At 44.1% G+C, this 22,267-nt stretch overlaps 1 protein-coding gene across 1 annotated transcript in view; it reads right to left on the bottom strand.

The window, feature by feature from the left end:
• Nucleotides 1-22,267, bottom strand: part of LOC124047907 (synaptic vesicle glycoprotein 2C-like) — a 92,909-nt gene that overhangs the window by 28,655 nt on the left and 41,987 nt on the right. The window contains exons 3-5 of the mRNA XM_046368240.1: nt 13,668-13,848; nt 4,769-4,920; nt 1,663-1,796 (exon numbers count right to left, since the gene is read on the bottom strand). Of these exons, the coding sequence (XP_046224196.1) occupies nt 1,663-1,796; nt 4,769-4,920; nt 13,668-13,848 (467 nt within the window). The remainder of the gene's footprint in view (nt 1-1,662; nt 1,797-4,768; nt 4,921-13,667; nt 13,849-22,267) is intronic.

Raw genomic sequence — 22,267 nt, 5'->3', positions numbered from 1 at the left:
GAAGTCAGAAACCTGGCAGTGTGGTGCCAGGTCAACAACCTCTCCCTCAATGTGAGCAAGACAAAAGAGCTGATCGTGGACTATAGAAAAAGGCGGGCCGAACAGAACCCCATTAACATTTATGGGGCTGTAGTGGAGTGGGTCGAGAGTTTCAAGTTTCTTGGTGACCACATCACCAACAAACTATCATGGTCCAAACACACCAAGACAGTTGTGAAGAGGGCACGACAACACCTCTCCCCCTCAGGAGACTGAAAAGATTTGGCATGGGTCCTCAGATCCTCAAAATGTTCCACAGCTGCACCATCGAGAGCATCCTGACCGGTTGCATCACCGCCTGGTATGGCAACTGCTCTGCTTCAGACTTTAAGGCGCTACAGAGAGTAGTGCGTACAGCCCAGTACATCACTGGGGCCAAGTTTCCTGCCAATCAGGACCTATATACTAGGCGTTGACAGAGGAAGGCCCCAAAAATTGTCAGAGACTCCAGTCACGCAAGTCATAGACGTGTCTCTCTGCTACCGCACGGCAAGCGGTACCGGAGCGCCAAGTCTAAGATCAAAAGGCTCCTTCACAGCTTCTACCCCCAAGCCATAAGACTGCTGAACAATTAATCAAATGGCCACATAACTATTTACATTGACACCCACCCTCCATTTCTTTTTCCATTTATTTACACTGCTGCTACTCACTCTTTATTATCTATGCATAGTCACTTCATCCCTACCTACATGTACAAATTACCTCGACTAAACTGTACCCCAGCACATTGACTCGATACTGGTACCCCCTGTATGTAGCCTCGTTATTGTTATTTTATTGTGTTACTTTTCATTATTTTTTACTTTAGTTTATTTGGTAAATCTTTTATTAACTCTTCTTGAGCTGCACTCTTGGTTAAGCGCTTGTAAGTAAGCATTTCATGGTAAGGTCTACACTTGTTGTATTTAGCGCATGTGACAAATAAAGTTTGATTTGATTTAGCAGTCTTATGGCTTGGGGTAGAAGCTGTCTCGAATCCTGTTGGTCCGAGAGCTGATGCTCCGGTACCGTTTGCCGGACGGTAGCAGAGTGAACAGTCTATGGCTTGGGTGGCTGGAGACTGGTGATTCTTCGGGGCTTCCCCTGACACCACCTGATATAGAGGTCCTGGATGGCAGGGATCTTGGTCCCAGTGATGTACTGGTCTGTCCACACAACCCTCTGTAGCGCGTTGTGATCTCTTCAAGACTGTGTGGGTGTGTGTGGACCATGTTAAGTCTTTAGTGATGTGGATGCCAAGGAACGTGAAGCTCTCGACCCGCTCCAAAAAGTCCTGTCGATGTGGATGGGGGCGTGCTCTCCCCTCTTTCTCCTGTGGTCCATGATCAGCTCCTTGTTGTTGTCCTGGCACCACACTTCTAAGTCTATAGGGGCTGTCCCATCAGGAAGTCCAGGATCCAGTTGCAGAGGGTGGTGTTCAGTCTCAGGGTCCCTAGCTTGGTGATGAGCTTGCAGGGGACTATGGTGTTGAACCCTGAACAGTAGTCCATCAACGGCATTCTCACATAGTTATTTCCCCTCTTGTCCAGGTGGGAGACGGCAGTGTGAAGTGCAATGGAGATTGTGTCATCTGTGAATCTGTTGGGGCGGTATGCAGACACACACACACATACTCCTTACCTCTAGGAAGAATCGTGGGCTCTCGGGCATGAAGGTGAGTGCTACGACAGCACACACACAGGGTAGAGCACACACTACCACAAACACTCTCCAACTGTGGAACTGGTAGGCGGAGCCCATACTGAAACTCCATCCTGCACACACACAACCACCAATCAGAAACAAGAGAAATGAGCACAACAATACATATTCCATGTCTAATATTATGCGTTGTTTTTGTATAAGAGTAAAAGTATGAAGGCCTGACATTTTAAAGTGCCTCCAAGTACCTTAAATCATCAACCCATTTCATTATAGTCTCTCTAATGAGGAATTATCCAAAAACACACTTCTATTTTCCAAATGAGATGCAGTGTGATGATGGTAATGAGAATCTATAGACTGAAGAACACCATTTGGTGAAGGAAATGAGCAAGGGAGAGATACAATGTGCTGTTCAATTCTTATTGATACAGCAATCTCTGAGGATAGCAACGGAATGAGGATGTCACAGTATTGTAAAACAAATCATGTCTGTTGGGGGTTGTTGGTGTGTATGTGATGCCCATGGGGCTGTGTTAGACTCCACCAGTACATATCACATTAGGGAGATTACAGCTATAATGGACTGGAGGGTATGGCTGACTGATTGACACACACCTAGACTGCGGCGGAACCTGTTACACACACGTTCTTTCACAGACGTGTGTGTGTGTGTGTGTGTGTGTGTGTGTGTGTGTGTGTGTGTGTGTGTGTGTGTGTGTGTGTGTGTGTGTGTGTGTGTGTGTGTGTGTGTGTGTGTGTGTGTGTGTGTGTGTGTGTGTGTGTGTGTGTGTGTGTGTGTGTGTGAAGATACGCCTTGTGTTTTATGACGAGTGCTTTTATATCTTCTGCAGTCAACTGTCTTTTATGGAAAATCAATTACTTTACTGGTAATTAAACACCTGCCCACACAGACGACACGCATATTGTCCCTGTTCAGACATTGGTCCGTTGGGCATACAGGGCTACAGGGGTAAACGTGATTATGCCTGATGATCAGGATGATAGCAACAAGCCCCTAACAAACCCCAGACAGACAGGCAGACAGGCAGACAGACAGACAGACAGACAGACAGACAGACAGACAGACAGACAGACAGACAGACAGACAGACAGACAGACAGACAGACAGACAGACAGACAGACAGACAGACAGTAGCAGACAGACAGACAATAGCAGACAGACAGACATACAGTAGACAGTAGCAGACAGACAAACAGACAGACAGTAGACAGTAGCAGACAGACAGACATACAGTAGACAGTAGCAGACAGTAGCAGACAGACAGACAGACAGACAGACAGACAGACAGACAGACAGACAGACAGACAGACAGACAGACAGACAGACAGACAGACAGACAGACAGACAGACAGACAGACAGACAGACAGACAGACAGACAGTAGTAGACAGACAGTAGACAGTAGTAGACAGACAGACAGTGACAGACAGACAGTAGACAGTGACAGACAGACAGACAGACAAACAGACAGACAGTAGACAGTAGTAGACAGACAGACAGTAGCAGACAGACAGACAGTAGACAGTAGCAGACAGACAGACAAACAGACAGACAGTAGACAGTAGCAGACAGACAGACAGACAGAGTAGACAGTAGCAAACAGACAGTAGACAGTAGCAGACAGACAGACAGTAGCATACAGACAGACAGTAGACAGTAGCAGACAGACCGTAGACAGCAACAAACAGACAGTAGACAATAGCAGGCAGACCGACAGACAAGACAGTAGACAGTAGGATACAGACAGTAGACTATCGCAGACAGACAGACAGCTTCAGAGAGTAGCAGACAGACAGACAAGACAGTAGCAGACAGACAGTAGACAATAGCAGACAGACAGGCAGCAGACAGTAGCAGACAGACCGTAGACAGCAACAAACAGACAGTAGACAGTAGCAGACAGACAGTAGGCTGTAGTAGACAGACAGACAATAGACAATAGCAGGCAGACAGACAGACAGACAAGACAGTAGCAGACATACAGACGGCAGACAGTAGCAGACAGACAGACAGTAGACAGTAACATACAGACAATAGACAGTATTAGACAGACAGACAGTAGCAGACAGTAGCAGACAGACAGATAGACAATAGTAGTAGACAGACAGACAGTAGCAGACAGACAGACAATAAACAGTATTAGACAGACAGACAGTAGCAGACAGACAGGCAGACAAGACAGTAGACAATAGCAGACAGTAGCAAACAGACAGTAGCAGACAGATAGTAACAGACATACAGACAGTAGCAGACATACAGACAGTAGCAGACAGACAGTAACAGACAGACAGATAGTAGACAGTAGCAGACAGACAAACAGTAGACAGTAGCAGACAGACATACAGTAGCAGACAGACAGACAGATAGTAGACAGTAGCACACAGACAGTAGCAGACAGACAGTAGACAGTAGCAGACAGACAGTAACAGACGAACAGATAGTAGACAGTAGCAGACAGACAGACAGTAGACAGTAGCAGACAGACATACAGTAGCAGACAGACAGACAGATAGTAGACAGTAGCAGACAGACAGTAGACAGTACCAGACAGACACAGTAGCAGACAGACAGATAGTAGACAGTAGCAGACAGACAGTAGCAGACAGACAGACAGTAGCAGACAGACATACAGACAGTAGACAGTAGCAGACAGACAGACAGATAGTATACAGTAGCAGACAGACAGTAGACAGTAGCAGACAGAAAGACAGTAGACTGTAGCATACAGACAGACAGTAGCAGACAGCCAGACAGTAGACAGTAGCAGACAGACAGACAGTAGACAGTAGCATACAGACAGACAGATAGTAGACAGTAGCAGACAGACAGACAGTAGACAGTAGCATACAGACAGACAGATAGTAGACAGTAGCAGACAGACAGACAGACAGACAGTAGACAGTAGCAGACAGACAGACAGACAGTAAGGATACACGCGTAATCCCTGGATACAGGTTGAGGGTTCAGGCCTAGGCTGCTGATATCAATGACTATGATTGGTGACCTAGGTGTGGCACAAATAATCCTGCAGCGTAATAGGACAGGGCTGTCAGTCACTCACCGTAGTGTGGTATGATGAGCCAGGCCATTGCCGAGGCATAGATCCCTCCTATCATCCAGAACATGCAGAGCCAGCTCAGGTGCTCTCCTCTCTTCTCCCTCGCCAGGAACTCTGCAAAGTAGGGGAACACGATGGGGACCACCCCACCAATCCTGCATGGGGACATGGGAAATGTCAGAAATACATGTATATGGACAAATGAACTGACAAACAGGGTAAAGATCTTGAGTGCCCTGTTTGTCCTTTTTGTCAGGTCACTTTCAAAACATCACTGTTTGTGTGGTCTTTGGGCAGCTGGAGAAACAATATATGGCAGCTCTGATCTGGCATAATGAGTCTGGAGAGAGAAACAGAAAGAGTGAGGTAGAGAGAGACTTGACTTTTTGTCTTACTTAAATGAGACATCCTCATTACACTAAAACCACCAGAACCCCCTACCCCCACCCCAATAAAAACGCACTGCATGCCACCGCAACCTCCACACAATCACATTACACAGTACAACACAAGAACACAGTGCAATATAATACACCCTCCAGCACCACATTACAACTGTACAACCAACCCCTCCTCTCCAGCCATACAGACAGCTCCCCTAAGCCCCCATACCTCCAGAGGGAGAAAGAGAGAGAGAGAGAGAGACAGAGGTCCATCTTGGTCTGATCTGGTGGATGATAAAAATCAATAGCCCACCAGAGGAACCAGCAGTCAGTAGCCTAAAAGCCTTTCTTCTGGTCCCACTGGCAACACAGTAGGACAGACATCAAACTATTAATAGATGATTATCTGTCTATTTCTGCTGCTTTTGTTGTTAGGATCTCTGCTGATGGGTTTGTTTGGGAAGAGAACAAAATATTGACAGTTTGCTACAGCAGGAATATAATCCTGCAGCAACAGGAAATGTGAATTATTATGTGGATTATAATTAATGGGCTTTTTTTTGTAGGGGCTAATACATTTATGTCAGGGCAAATTAAGTCTAACATTTTTACGTAGAAATGACAGGGTTGACAAAATGGCGCCGTAGAGAGAACACTGTGTTTCAGCGAGCTCCCGTGGCATTCCTAATGTATAGTTTTACATTAATCTCCTAGCTTGAAAAAGTGGTAGAATTGGCTAAATAAGTTATCCTACAATGAGTCTTGACGGCTATTTCTCAAAAATCTCAGACAACATGCCCAACAGAACTACTAAGAACTCGACCAAAACCACCATCCCTGTAGATGTGCAGGAGGAGCTAGGTAATGTTAGCGAAGCTAACACCATTGCGGATCCAGGCACAATGGACCTGGTGATTCAAAGGATGACTGAAAATATTACTAAAGGGATCGATGATAAGATAAGAACGGTATTGGAAGCAATAGCAGGCCATTCAGCTGAACTACAGAGGGTTGTGAAACGTGTTGATGAGGCGGAAGGAAGAATTGCTACAGTGGAAACTTCAACTACATCTATGAACACTAAGATAAATGCACTTGAGAAACAGGTGCGCAAAATGGCGGAGCACATTGACGACTTGGATAATCGAGGACGCAGATGCAATATTCGTGTTGTGGGACTCCCGGAAAATTTTGAAGGGACACGTTCAGTACATGTTTTTGAGGAATGGATCCCTGGCTACCTACAAATGGACACTAAGGCTGGTCGTGTGAAGCTGGACAGAGCCCATCGCTCTCAAGCACCAATACCCGGTCCCAACAAAGCCCACGGCCGGTGGTTATAAAGTTCCACAACTTCACCGACAAGCAGCGCGTCATGGATGCGGCTAGAAACATTGGCTCTGACGGTCGTCAATGTAAAGGTCCAAAGGTCTCATTCCTCAATGATTATTCCACAGCGGTTGTACGAAGACGCAAAGCGTTTGATGAGGCAAAGGCTCGACTCAAGAGAATGAAGATGGACTACGCACTGCTGTACCCGGCCACATTGAAGTTTATGGTCAACGGATCGCCTAAAAAACTCTACACACCTGAAGAGGCTGCTGCGTTTATTGACTCTCTCGGGTAAATAACTTTAAGCTGCACCTCCGCAGCATTGGATAACTTTTTATTTTTGGTTGAATCTGATCATGAAACAGTGGTGTGAGTTCTCACGTACTCCGGTTCAGTAATATTCGTATCTTTATTATTCTTCTTGCTAAAGTAACTGCCACTATAGCTCAGACTGAGATATGTGTGAATCTATATTGGTGCCCAGGCTTGGTTTTAGGTGGAAGAGCCTCAATCTTCTATTGACTTTCATTTCCATATACTGTATGTATGTATGTATGTATGTATGTATGTATGTATGTATGTATGTATGTATGTATGTATGTATGTATGTATGTATGTATGTATGTATGTATGTATGTATGTATGTATGTATGTATGTATGTATGTATGTATGTATGTATGTATGTATGTATGTATGTATGTATGTATGTATGTATGTATGAAAACACTACAGGTTTGCATTTCCTGCTGTGCAAGAAAATTATCATCAACAAAACAGTGATCAAATTAGATCCTACATCTGTAGGAAGCTTGAACGATGCCTTTTCTCATTGAGAAGCGAATTTATGCTAAGTGTAGCAATTCAATGCCAAATATAATTTTTCTGACAGCCAGTGGAAACTGGTGCTGATGGCTATCAAAGAGATGAGAAGAGTCTTTAAATCGACATGGAAATAAAAGTAAGACAGGCATTGTATTAGATGGAGTGCGCTGGCAGTATGTAGGACTGGTAGAGTGGAACTGCAATGAGGTGTAGTCTGAGTCACACACACACAACACACACATACACAACACACACTTACTAATACCACAGCTGAGTGTAAATACATTGTGTTGTTGCAGATTGATTTTGACAGCTCTGTCCAACTTAAACCTTGCTTTAGAAACAGTCCTGTGGTTTATGAATCCCCTCGGGCCAAAACAGGCTGTCTCAGATTAAATTACATTTACTTGTTAATGCAAACGCACCATAGAGCCAAGTCATGCTATGAATAACAATCATGTGCAACAATCACCAGGTAATCAATTGTGCAGATAGTGTATTATCTAAGAGTGGGGGGAAAATATTCTGTCAGTCTCATCTGCTTCTTCATCTTTTAGCAGAACGTTTTATTCTATTTTGCCGAGGTTTTACATTGTATCAATGTTTCTACCTATTGTTTAGTCTTTTATTCATTACAAAAAAAAGGTTCTTTCCACTGTCAAAGTCAGTGACATCTTGTGATTATACTAGCAGACTTTGAATCAGTCATTAAGCAGAAAAATAAGGACATTTAGTCTGCTGTGAATGTTTAGCTAACGTTTGTGTTTCTCTCTGTTCTCCCTCTCTCCCACTCAGGGGAAGGGCTGATGCCAGGCAGCTTGAATAACCTCCTGTGCTGTTCTCTGACTGTGGAGTGGAGACTAGAGGGAGAGAGAGAGAGAAACATCAACCTTGGGAAAATCCTCTGTGTTATCACTAACAGCAGACTCCTACATTTCCTCAGTGAAAACAATGTACTGAGCAAATGTCAAATTGGCTTTTTACCAAATTACCATACGACAGACCATGTGTTCACCCAGCACACCCTAATTGACAAACAAAACAAACCAAAACAAATTTGTTGATTTCAAAACAGTCTTTGACTCAATTTGGCATTTTGATGGAAAGTGGTGTTGGGGGGGACATACGACATTATAAAATCCATGTACACAAACAACAAGTGTGTGGTTAAAATGTGCAACAAACACATACATTACTTTCCACAGGGCCGTGGGGTGAGACAGGGATGCAGCTTAAGCCCCACCATCTTTAACATATATATCAATGAATTGGCGAGGGCACGAGAACAGTCTGCAGCACCCGGCCTCACCATACTAGAATATGAAGTCAAATGTCTACTGTTTGCTGATGATCTGGTGCTTCTGTCACCAACCAAGGAGGGCCTACAGCAGCACCTAGATCTTCTGCACAGATTCTGTCAGACCTAGGCCCTGACAGTAAATCTCAGTAAGACAAAAATAATGGTGTTCCAAAAAAGTCCAGTTGCCATCTAGACACCATTACCATAGAGCACACAAAAAACCATATATACCTTGGCCTAAACATCAGCACCACAGGTAACTTCCACAACGCTGTGAACGAGCTGAGAGACAAGGCAAGAAGGCCTTCTATGCCATCAAAAGGAACATCAAATTTGACATACCAATTAGGATCTGGCTAAAAATACTTGAATCAGTTTTAGAACCCATTGCCTTTTATGGATGTGAGATCTGGGGTCCTCTCACCAACCAAGAATTCACAAAATGGGACAAACACCAAATTGAGACTCCGCATGCAGAATCTTGCAAAAAATATCCTCTGTGTACAACGTAAAACACCAAATAATGCATGCAGAGCAGAATTAGGCCGATACCCACTAATTATCAAAATCAAGAAAGGAGCTGTTAAATTATACAACCACCTAAAAAGGAGCAATTCCCAAACCTTCCATAACAAAGCAATCACCTACAGAGAGATGAACCTGGAGAAGAGTCCCCTAAGCAAGCTAGTCCGGTGGCTCTGTTCAGAAACAGACCTCACAAAGACCCGGGACAGCAACACAAAACATGAGAAAACAAAAAGATAATTACTTGACACATTGGAAAGAATTAACAAAATATCTGAGCAAACTAGAATGCTACTTGGCCCTAAACAGAGAGTACACAGTGGCAGAATACCTGACCACTGCGACTGACCCAAACTTGAGGAAAACATTGACTATGTACAGACTCAGTGAGCATAGCCTTGCTATTGAGAAAGGCCGCCGTAGGTAGACCTGGCTCTCAAGAGGCTAGGTGCACACTGCCCACAAAATGAGATGGAAACTGAGCTGCACTCCCTAACCTCCTGCCAAATGTATGACCATACTAGAGACACATATTCCCCTCAGATTACACAGATCCACAAATAATTTGAAAACAAACCCAATGTTAATAAACTCCCATATCTACTAGGTGAAATACCACAGTATGCAAGATTTGTGACCTGTTGCCACAAGAAAAGGTCAACTACCGAAATGCAAACACCAATGTAAATACAACCCATATTTATGTTGATTTATTTCCCATTTTTAGCTTTAACTATTTGCACATCATTCCAACACTGTATATAGACATAATGACATTTGAACTGTATTTATTATTTCTTCTCAGTGTAATGTTTACTGTAAATAATATAGTTAACTTGCTTTGGCAATGTTATCATGTTTCCCATGCCAATAAAGCCCTTAAATTGAATTCATATGAATTGAATTGAGAGACAGCCGTGGAGACGAGAGAGAGAGAGCCTTGGAGGAGTGGAGAATATCTGGAGCCTTGGAGGAGTGGAGAATATCTGGAGCCTTGGAGGAGTGGAGAATATCTGCAGCCTTGGAGGAGTGGAGAATATCTGCAGCCTTGGAGGAGTGGAGAATATCTGCAGCCTTGGAGGAGTGGAGAATATCTGCAGCCTTGGAGGAGTGGAGAATATCTGGAGCCTTGGAGGAGTGGAGAATATCTGCAGCCTTGGAGGAGTGGAGAATATCTGCAGCCTTGGAGGAGTGGAGAATATCTGCAGCCTTGGAGGAGTGGAGAATATCTGCAGCCTTGGAGGAGTGGAGAATATCTGCAGCCTTGGAGGAGTGGAGAATATCTGAGCCTTGGAGGAGTGGAGAATATCTGCAGCCTTGGAGGAGTGGAGAATATCTGCAGCCTTGGAGGAGTGGAGAATATCTGCAGCCTTGGAGGAGTGGAGAATATCTGCAGTGGAGAATATCTGCAGCCTTGGAGGAGTGGAGAATATCTGGAGCCTTGGAGGAGTGGAGAATATCTGCAGCCTTGGAGGAGTGGAGAATATCTGCAGCCTTGGAGGAGTGGAGAATATCTGCAGCCTTGGAGGAGTGGAGAATATCTGGAGCCTTGGAGGAGTGGAGAATATCTGCAGCCTTGGAGGAGTGGAGAATATCTGGAGCCTTGGAGGAGTGGAGAATATCTGAGCCTTGGAGGAGTGGAGAATATCTGGAGCCTTGGAGGAGTGGAGAATATCTGCAGCCTTGGAGGAGTGGAGAATATCTGGAGCCTTGGAGGAGTGGAGAATATCTGGAGCCTTGGAGGAGTGGAGAATATCTGCAGCCTTGGAGGAGTGGAGAATATCTGGAGCATTGGAGGAGTGGAGAATATCTGCAGCCTTGGAGGAGTGGAGAATATCTGGAGCCTTGGAGGAGTGGAGAATATCTGGAGCATTGGAGGAGTGGAGAATATCTGCAGCCTTGGAGGAGTGGAGAATATCTGGAGCCTTGGAGGAGTGGAGAATATCTGGAGCCTTGGAGGAGTGGAGAATATCTGGAGCATTGGAGGAGTGGAGAATATCTGCAGCCTTGGAGGAGTGGAGAATATCTGGAGCATTGGAGGAGTGGAGAATATCTGGAGCATTGGAGGAGTGGAGAATATCTGGAGCATTGGAGGAGTGGAGAATATCTGCAGCCTTGGAGGAGTGGAGAATATCTGGAGCCTTGGAGGAGTGGAGAATATCTGCAGCCTTGGAGGAGTGGAGAATATCTGCAGCCTTGGAGGAGTGGAGAATATCTGCAGCCTTGGAGGAGTGGAGAATATCTGGAGCCTTGGAGGAGTGGAGAATATCTGGAGCATTGGAGGAGTGGAGAATATCTGCAGCCTTGGAGGAGTGGAGAATATCTGGAGCCTTGGAGGAGTGGAGAATATCTGGAGCCTTGGAGGAGTGGAGAATATCTGGAGCATTGGAGGAGTGGAGAATATCTGCAGCCTTGGAGGAGTGGAGAATATCTGGAGCCTTGGAGGAGTGGAGAATATCTGGAGCATTGGAGGAGTGGAGAATATCTGGAGCATTGGAGGAGTGGAGAATATCTGGAGCATTGGAGGAGTGGAGAATATCTGCAGCCTTGGAGGAGTGGAGAATATCTGGAGCATTGGAGGAGTGGAGAATATCTGGAGCATTGGAGGAGTGGAGAATATCTGGAGCATTGGAGGAGTGGAGAATATCTGGAGCATTGGAGGAGTGGAGAATATCTGCAGCCTTGGAGGAGTGGAGAATCTCTGCAGCCTTGGAGGAGTGGAGAATATCTGGAGAGGGTGAGAGCCTTGGAGAAGTGGAGAGAGAGAGAGAGAGAGAGAGAGAGAGAGAGAGAGAGAGAGAGAGAGAGAGAGAGGTAGAGAGAGAGAGAGAGGGAGAGAGAGAGAGAGAGAGAGAGAGAGAGAGAGAGAGAGAGAGAGAGAGAGAGAGAGAGAGAGAGAGAGAGAGAGAGAGAGAGAGAGAGAGAGAGGAGAGAGAGAGAGATAGAGAGAGAGAGAGAGAGAGAGAGAGTAGAGGGAGAGAGAGAGAGAGAGAGAGAGAGGTAGAGAGAGAGAGGTAGAGAGAGAGAGAGAGAGAGAGAGAGAGAGAGAGAGAGAGAGAGAGAGAGAGAGGAGAGAGAGAGAGAGAGAGAGAGAGAGAGAGAGAGAGAGAGAGAGAGACGTGGGAGTAGAGCTCTGTCTGGAAGAGTACTGCATGGTCAAAGAAACTTAATGGAACTGTCACGGATCCCTCCAGAACACACCTGGCCCCTATTCCCACTGATTAGTATTTGTGTATATGATATGTGCCCTTTGGTTTCCATTGGGGGTAGATTATTGTTACTATGTCCGTTGGTGGGTGTGAGTACCTGTGCTGTATGTTTTGGGTTTTCGTGCCCTTGTGTATTGCGCAGATGATTACGGGTCTTGTCCCGTGAGTTAAATCATGGTGCACATGTGTTATTTACTCAAGGTACTCCTCGCTTTTTTGTTTGGGTTTCAACCCTGTGTTTTTGTTACGTGTTTGTTTGGTCTTCGTCCCCTTGCCTTTACACGGCACGCCGTAATTTGGGGTATAAAAAAAACCTGTCTCCCAAATCTCTTCATACCAGCGTGACAGGAACTTATGAAGTGTTCTAGGAGAGGTTTATAGGAAGAGAACTTAATGGAACTTATGAAGTGTTTTAGGAGAGGTTTATAGGAAGAGAACTTAATGGAACTTATGAAGTGTTTTAGGAGAGGTTTATAGGAAGAGAACTTAATGGAACTTATGAAGTGTTCTAGGAGAGGTTTATAGGAAGAGAACTTAATGGAACTTATGAAGTGTTGTTGGTGTAATGGCTCTCGTCGTCAGTGGAAGGAAGAGTGGACCAAAGTGCAGCGTGGAAAGTGGTTCATGATATATATTTACAAGAAACACTCAAACAAAAATAACAAATCCAAAAACGAAAGCGACCAGTACCGTCAGCCACAGACACTAAACAGATAATAACATCCAACAAAACCCAAACGGAAAATCACAACTTATATATGATCCACAATCAGAGACAACGATAGACAGCTGCCTCTGATTGGGAACCACACTCGGCAACACAACAAATAAAAATAAAACATAGATTTTCCCACCCAAGTCGCACCCTGACCTAACCAAGCATAGAGTATAAATAAGGATCTCTAAGGTCAGAGTGTGACACTATGCGAGTTTTAGTGGAAGAGAACTTATGAAGTGTTCTAGGAGATGTTTAGTGGAAGAGAACTTATGAAGTGTTCTAGGAGATGTTTAGTAGAAGAGAACTTATGAAGTGTTCTAGGAGATGTTTAGAGTAAGAGAACTTAATGGAACTTATGAAGTGTTCTAGGAGATGTTTAGAGTAACAGAACTTAATGGAACTTATGAAGTGTTCTAGTAGAGTTTTAGTGGAAGGAAATGTTCTACAAGACATGACACATTATAAAGTACTATAATAGATTAGAATAGAATAACAGAATAGTGCACAGTATAGTACAGTATATTATTGTATAGTATAATACAGTATAGAAGAGTAAATTAGAGTAGAGAAGAATAGAATATAGTAGAATAGAACATAACGGACACCACTCACCCGAAGCCGGAAAACATGCGGCAGAAGAGGAACATGCCGTACCCCTGGACAAAGGAGGAGAGGAAGGAGAAGAAGCCGTTGACAGACATAGCGATGAGCAGGCACTGTTTACGGCCCACCTTGTCTGACAGACCCCCCCAGAAGAACGCCCCCACCATCATCCCCAGGTACACTATGCTACCTGCAGAGAGCGAGGGAGGGAGAGAAAGAGAAGGGGGTCAAGACAGACAAAGAAAAAGAGAGTGGGATAAAGTAAGAGAAGGGAGGGGAGGGAGAGGAGGGGAGAGAGAGAGAAAGAAAGACAGAAAGACTCGGAGGGAGGGAGGGAGGGAGGTAGGGAGGGGGGGGAGGGAGGGAGGGGAGGTAGGGAGGGAGGGAGGGAGGTAGGGAGGGGGGAGGTAGGTAGGGAGGGAGGGAGGGAGGGAGGGAGGGAGGGAGGGAGGGAGGGAGGGAGGGAGGGAGGGAGGGAGGGAGGGAGGAGGAAGGAAGGAAGGAAGGAAGGAAGGAAGGAAGGAAGGAAGGAAGGAAGGGAGGGAGGGAGGGAGGAGGGAGGGAGGGAGGGAGGGAGGGAGGGAGGGAGGGAGGGAGGGAGGGAGGGAGGGAGGGAGGGAGGGAGGGAGGGAGGGAGGGAGGGAGGGAGGGAGGGAGGGAGGGAGGGAGGGAGGGAGGGAGGGAGGGTGGGAGGGAGGGAGGGTGGGTGGGAGGGAGGGAGGAGAATGGATAAGAGGGAGTGAGAAAATATCAATTTACAGTGTTTCCTTTTTAAGTGGCCCTTTTATATTTTGCAGCACTTGAGAATGATCTGATCCATCTGGACCAAACATGTTTATTTTTTAAGGCAAACTGCTGACTAGGGAGAAGACACACACACATAGAAGCAGGTGTGTCACATGCATAAACTGTGTCAGAATTGCTGCATGTCTGACTATTAGTACAGTCCAGAGCAGACAAGGTCACGTGGTGTGATTTAACCAGGCCTGTCAATTCCCAGTCATTGACAAACCTATGAGGGGTCACAGAAATCTGGTCAATCTGATTGGACAGTGCCTGGGGACCTGCAGACAGACAGACCTACAGTAATAAAGAACACACAGGCAGCCATGAAGCCACAACACTAACTGAACCTCACTATGGAGTATCACAACACTAACTGAACCTCACCATGGAGTATCACTTCATATCACAACACTAACTGAACCTCACTATGGAGTATCACAACACTAACTGAACCTCACCATGGAGTATCACTTCATATCACAACACTAACTGAACCTCACTATGGAGTATCACAACACTAACTGAACCTCACCATGGAGTATCACTTCATATCACAACACTAACTGAACCTCACTATGGAGTATCACAACACTAACTGAACCTCACCATGGAGTATCACTTCATATCACAACACTAACTGAACCTCACTATGGAGTATCACAACACTAACTGAACCTCACCATGGAGTATCCCTTCATATCACAACACTAACTGAACCTCACTATGGAGTATCACTTCATATCACAACACTAACTGAACCTCACTATGGAGTATCACAACACTAACTGAACCTCACCATGGAGTATCACTTCATATCACAACACTAACTGAACCTCACTATGGAGTATCACTTCATATCACAACACTAACTGAACCTCACCATGGAGTATCCCTTCATATCACAACACCAACTGAACCTCACTATGGAGTATCACTTCATATCACAACACTAACTGAACCTCACTATGGAGTATCACTTCATATCACAACACCAACTGAACCTCACTATGGAGTATCACTTCATATCACAACACCAACTGAACCTCACTATGGAGTATCACTTCATATCACAACACTAACTGAACCTCATCATGGAGTATCACTTCATATCACAACACTAACTGAACCTCACTATGGAGTATGACTTCATATCACAATACTAACTGAACCTCACCATGGAGTATCCCTTCATATCACAACACCAACTGAACCTCACTATGGAGTATCACTTCATATCACAACACTAACTGAACCTCACTATGGAGTATGACTTCATATCACAATACTAACTGAACCTCACCATGGAGTATCCCTTCATATCACAACACCAACTGAACCTCACTATGGAGTATCACTTCATATCACAACACCAACTGAACCTCACTATGGAGTATCACAACACTAACTGAACCTCACTATGGAGTATCACTTCATATCACAACACTAACTGAACCTCACTATGGAGTATGACTTCATATCACAATACTAACTGAACCTCACCATGGAGTATCCCTTCATATCACAACACCAACTGAATCTCACTATGGAGTATCACTTCATATCACAACACTAACTGAACCTCACTATGGAGTATCACTTCATATCACAACACTAACTGAACCTCACTATGGAGTATCACTTCATATCACAACACTAACTGAACCTCATCATGGAATATCACTTCATATAACAACACTAACTGAACCTCACCATGAAGTATCACTTCATATCACAACAATAACTGAACCTCACCATGAAGTATCACAACACTAACTGAACCTCACCATGAAGTATCACTTCATATCACAACACTAACTGAACCTCACCATGAAGTATCACAACACTAACTGAACCTCACTATGGAGTATCACAACACTAACGGAACCTCATCATGAAATATCACAACACTAACTGAACCTCACTATGAAGTATCACAACACTAACGGAACCTCACCATGAAGTATCACTTCATATCACAACACTAACTGAACCTCACCATGAAGTATCACTTCATATCACAACACTAACTGAACCTCACCATGAAGTATCACAACACTAACTGAACCTCACCATGAAGTATCACTTCATATCACAACACTAACTGAACCTCACCATGAAGTATCACAACACTAACTGAACCTCACTATGGAGTATCACAATACTAACTGAACCTCACCATGAAGTATCACAACACTAACTGAACCTCACCATGAAGTATCACAACACTAACTGAACCTCACCATGAAGTATCACAACACTAACTGAACCTCATCATGAAGTATCACAACACTAACTGAACCTCACCATGAAGTATCACTTCATATCACAACACTAAATGAACCTCACCATGAAGTATCACAACACTAACGGAACCTCATCATGAAGTATCACAACACTAACTGAATCTCACTATGAAGTATCACAACACTAACTGAACCTCATCATGGAGTATCACTTCATATCACAATACTAACTGAACCTCACCATGAAGTATCACAACACTAACTGAACCTCACCATGAAGTATCACAACACTAACTGAACCTCACTATGGAGTATCACAACACTAACAGAACCTCATCATGAAGTATCACAACACTAACTGAACCTCACCATGAAGTATCACAACACTAACTGAACCTCACTATGGAGTATCACAACACTAACGGAACCTCATCATGAAGTATCACATCACTAACTGAACCTCACCATGAAGTATCACAACACTAACTGAACCTCACTATGGAGTATCACAACACTAACGGAACCTCATCATGAAGTATCACAACACTAACTGAACCTCACCATGAAGTATCACAACACTAACTGAACCTCACCATGAAGTATCCCTTCATATCACAATACTAACTGAACCTCACTATGGAGTATCACAACACTAACTGAACCTCACTATGGAGTATCACAACACTAACTGAACCTCACCATGGAGTATCACAACACTAACTGAACCTCACCATGAAGTATCACTTCATATCACAACACTAACTGAACCTCACCATGAAGTATCACAACACTAACTGAACCTCACCATGAAGTATCACTTCATATCACAACACTAACTGAACCTCACCATGGAGTATCACAACACTAACTGAACCTCACCATGAAGTATCCCTTCATATCACAACACTAACTGAACCTCACCATGGAATATCACAACACTAACTGAACCTCACCATGAAGTATCCCTTCATATCACAACACTAACTGAACCTCACCATGAAGTATCCCTTCATATCACAACACTAACTGAACCTCACCATGGAGTATCCCTTCATATCACAATACTAACTGAACCTCACCATGAAGTATTGCTTCATATCACAACACTAACTGAACCTCACGATGAAGTATTGCTTCATATCACAACACTAACTGAACCTCACCATGAAGTATCCCTTCATATCACAACACTAACTGAACCTCACCATGAAGTATCACAACACTAACGGAACCTCACCATGAAGTATCACAACACTAACTGAACCTCACCATGAAGTATCACTTCATATCACAACACTAACTGAACCTCACTATGGAGTATGACTTCATATCACAACACTAACTGAACCTCACTATGGAGTATCACAACACTAACGGAACCTCACCATGAAGTATCACTTCATATCACAACACTAACTGAACCTCACTATGGAGTATCACAACACTAACTGAACCTCACCATGGAGTATCACTTCATATCACAACACTAACTGAACCTCACCATGGAGTATCACAACACTAACTGAACCTCACTATGGAGTATCACTTCATATCACAACACCAACTGAACCTCACCATGGAGTATGACTTCATATCACAACACTAACTGAACCTCACCATGAAGTATCACTTCATATCACAACACTAACTGAACCTCACTATGGAGTATCACTTCATATCACAACACTAACTGAACCTCACTATGGAGTATCACTTCATATCACAACACTAACTGAACCTCAAAAATATTGTGTTCTGACAGCAGCAATTGATAGGGGAGAGTTCCATACCACAACACTGACCTGAAAACTGTCTGAGTGAGCTAACAGAAATGGTCAAGTCTTGTTCTTCCGCAGGAAGGGAGTGTGATCTCTCTTCAAGTCCCAAGGGACACTGGGAAGTGGAGGAGGGGAAAAGGGGGCGGTAAATAACCCACTTCACTCCAGAATTGAGAAATGTTCATACAAATTATAATCAGTGTTTGTGGGGAGAGGTGATGGTTTACTGACACTGTGCCTCATCACTGCCGGGAAGGCCAGAGCCCACAACCCAGACCCTCCCTGTTTTCTTCACTTCTGTTTTCCCTTCTTTCAATGTTGGTGATGGCCTTATTGAGACGTACAAACGGGACGATGAGAGACACATATTCATTATAAGTGACAACAGACACTGGACTCTATAGCAGAGACTACAGGACGGTTCTACATGGAAACCAAAAGGGTTCTAACTGGAACCAAAAAGGGTTCTTCAATTCCCAGTCATTGATGACAGGGGATCTACAAAGGGTGCAATTCAGTCTTTACTTCTTACCACAACACCTGCTATGAAATAATGGGATTCACACACATTTTTCTGAGAATTGCTGGAAGGGACTTTCACTTCCACAACAAATGACTGCGTAATAAGCATTGAATGTAAAGAAAATCCTACGCTGTAGAGATATTTCTGCAGACTGTCTATCTGCTCTCTCCTCTCCAACGGTACGGTACAGCGGGCAGCTCTGCCATAAGCCCAGAGCGACTACTTAACTAACTCAATGCTAGCTGCTGCTGTTATCTCCACCAGACAAGATGAGCACGCCGAGCGGGGAGTGGCGTGGTGAGTTTGTCTCGATGATAATTAGCTCTTATGTGTAAGCATAATTCCCCTTCCACGCTATGCTCCTCATTACTCTGTTCTGAGGATGGATGAGAGGATGAGAGGAACGGATGAGAGGATGAGAGGAGAGGAGAAGGCAGACAGCAGAGAGAAACAGCTGACTAATTAGGGATCTGGAACATTGGGAACATTCCGGATGTTCTTTGGGGATTCCCCCAGCTCAAGGGAATCCCCTGAGGATGATGTCTGATCAACAGGTCTGTCTGAGAGCAGCCATCAGACAGACTGGTGTACAACAGGAATACAGACCTCTCATTTTAGTAGACTAATTACAACTATTTCTATTCATTTGAGCAAATGGCAGTTTCACAATCGCACGCACACAGTAACACACGTATGCGTACATACCACACACACACACACACACACACACACACACACACACACACACACACACACACACACACACACACACACACACACACACACACACACACACACACACACACACACACACACACACACACACACACACACACACACACACACACACCAGCTGTAGGCCAGAGACAGGAGGACTGTCAGAGGACAAAGCAGTTGTATTTGCAGGTTGCCTCCTGCTTGCTTGCAGTCTTCACCACTCTACTGACAGTAGAGGGCATGCCAGGGGGGACAGAACTCTTGATATCAGACTGTGGGACAAAAGGAGGGACTGGGAAAAGACAAGTGTGTGTTTGGAGACTGGGAAAGGGCACACACACAATGTTTATTTACTATCCTTGTAGGGACAAAACAATTGATTCCCATTCAAAATGGTATTTTCCCTAACCCCTAACCCTAACCCCTAACCCTAACCCTAACCCTAACCCTAACCCCTAACCCTAACCCTAACCCTTAACCCTAACCCTAACCCTAACCCTAACCCCTAACCCCTAACCCCTTACCCTAATCCCTAACTATTTTATTTGAATATGCTTTTTTTTTTAAGAGAAGGGTTCGTTATGCATGTATTTCCCGGTAAAAGCTACACCAGTTGAATTCGGCGCATGTGACAAATTACATTTGATTTTAATTGATTTTACTTAGTAAACCAAAAACATTCTAACATAGAATAAGAAGTATGCTTGATGCCACATATTTATTTAGTGTGAACCCAGTACACCTCCTTGTTTGTCTGAATTTGCAGGTTTTATGCACCAGCCAAGCTTTTATGAGAGCAACATGGTTCTCTTTTGATTAGTAAAACCAAACACACACTGACAGTGTTTTAATTAGCTGACCTCAAGCTCCAGCTCAGCCAATCTATCAGCCCATTCTGTTGATTAAACTTAGCTGCCCATGTGTATGTAGCAATACACACACACACACTCCTCCAAACATGCTCTCTGCTTCTATCCCTGACCCCGAGTTAAAATAGTGTGTGGGAGTGTTTTATAGGGGATGCAGACTCAACTGTTGTCTTCTCTCTTTCTCTCCTCCTCCTCTCTATCCTCTGCTCTCCATGGTCCTGTGGGACAGGGTTTCCGTTTTGGAAACCGAGCATTTACCAAATGTACCGGACCCATATGCATTGGGTTCTTAACCTGTTTAGGACGTCCACCCACAGTGCTCAGGATGACAGAAATCCCATTTACAGTGAGCTCCAAAGGTATTGGGACAGTGACACATGTTTTATTGTTTTGGCTCTGTACTCCAGCACTTTGAAATGTAAATGATACAATGACTATGAGGTTAAAGTGCAGACTGCTCTAATATGAGGGTATTTTCATCCATATCGGTAAACCGTTGAGATATTACAAAAAATATATCACTGTCCCAATAATTTTCGTAGCTCACTGTAGATGATGGTAATTGATCTTAACAGAACATGCAACTGAGGGATACAACGGCACGTGTCCTTCTTGCTGAATTCCGATCCCAGTCTGAAGATGTTAGAATAACTGTCCACGTGTACTTTTCCTCAGCCAACAAGACGAGTAACAAACAGCTAAATCACTAGCCTGTCAATCTACTGTCCCCCAAAAGTCAACCTATTCTATTGGTTAGTCGTTCTGTGCGAGGAAGAAATAGCCTATTCCAAACAGACCCTGGGACAGTTGTGGGACGATACATTCCACATTCATACAACCAGTAAACCTAGGCTACACCCAAAGACTTCAAAAAGGGGGCGGCTCATGCAACAGATCAAAACATTTAACTTAAAATGTTGATCAACAATTATTTCTTCAAATTCTAACACAGCAATGCGCACAAGGCAGTAGGCTACACGCAAATATCGGATTCATAACGCAATAAGCAGAAAACATCGCAAGCATTTCATGAGACCGAGATTAAAATATCCGTTCGATATTTAGAAAAAGTGGTGATCTACATATGCAACAACTAGCATGGGCTGCTAATATGACTAGGATTGTGCCTTTGGCTACTGGACAATGAAATAAAGTTCATTTGAAAATGAGAGAAATATGAAATAATACAATAATTGCCTGCACATTTGGTTGGATTGTGGCTAAAATACTTTGAAGCAAGGTAAGACATGCCTCATAATATGTAGTAAGAGGTTCAGGTTTCAAGGAATTAAGTATATGTTTCCAAAATGTTAATGCCTCCAGCTCATTGCAAAGTGGTGTGTGAGGCGCTGAAGCCTGCCTAGTTCCCTATACACTTGAATGGCGAATGGGAAGCATGCTTCAATTACCAGTTGAGAAAAAAAGATAGTAGCTCTTTTTAATTGTGTCTTTTAGTTTTTAACATGTCCTTGTGAAAGCACTCCATCCAGCAGCAACGAACAAGCTACGTCGACTGGTATTTCAATCAAAGAACAGGCTAAGATGCATTATTTCACAATGCAATTTTTTTTCTTCTGCCAGACAATTGGCCGGTGCCAATTTAAATGATCAGCTTTTCATGACCAAAAGCCCCTGACCCGGTGCCAGGACTCCTTGGATTATTATGAAATAGTTTTTTCCCCCTCATCAATCT

Source organism: Oncorhynchus gorbuscha, linkage group LG11, assembly GCF_021184085.1.
Source record: "Oncorhynchus gorbuscha isolate QuinsamMale2020 ecotype Even-year linkage group LG11, OgorEven_v1.0, whole genome shotgun sequence".
NCBI classification, from domain to species: Eukaryota; Metazoa; Chordata; class Actinopteri; order Salmoniformes; family Salmonidae; genus Oncorhynchus; species Oncorhynchus gorbuscha.
Note: the sequence above shows the minus strand (reverse complement) of the source record. Positions and strands in the feature narration are given on the sequence as shown.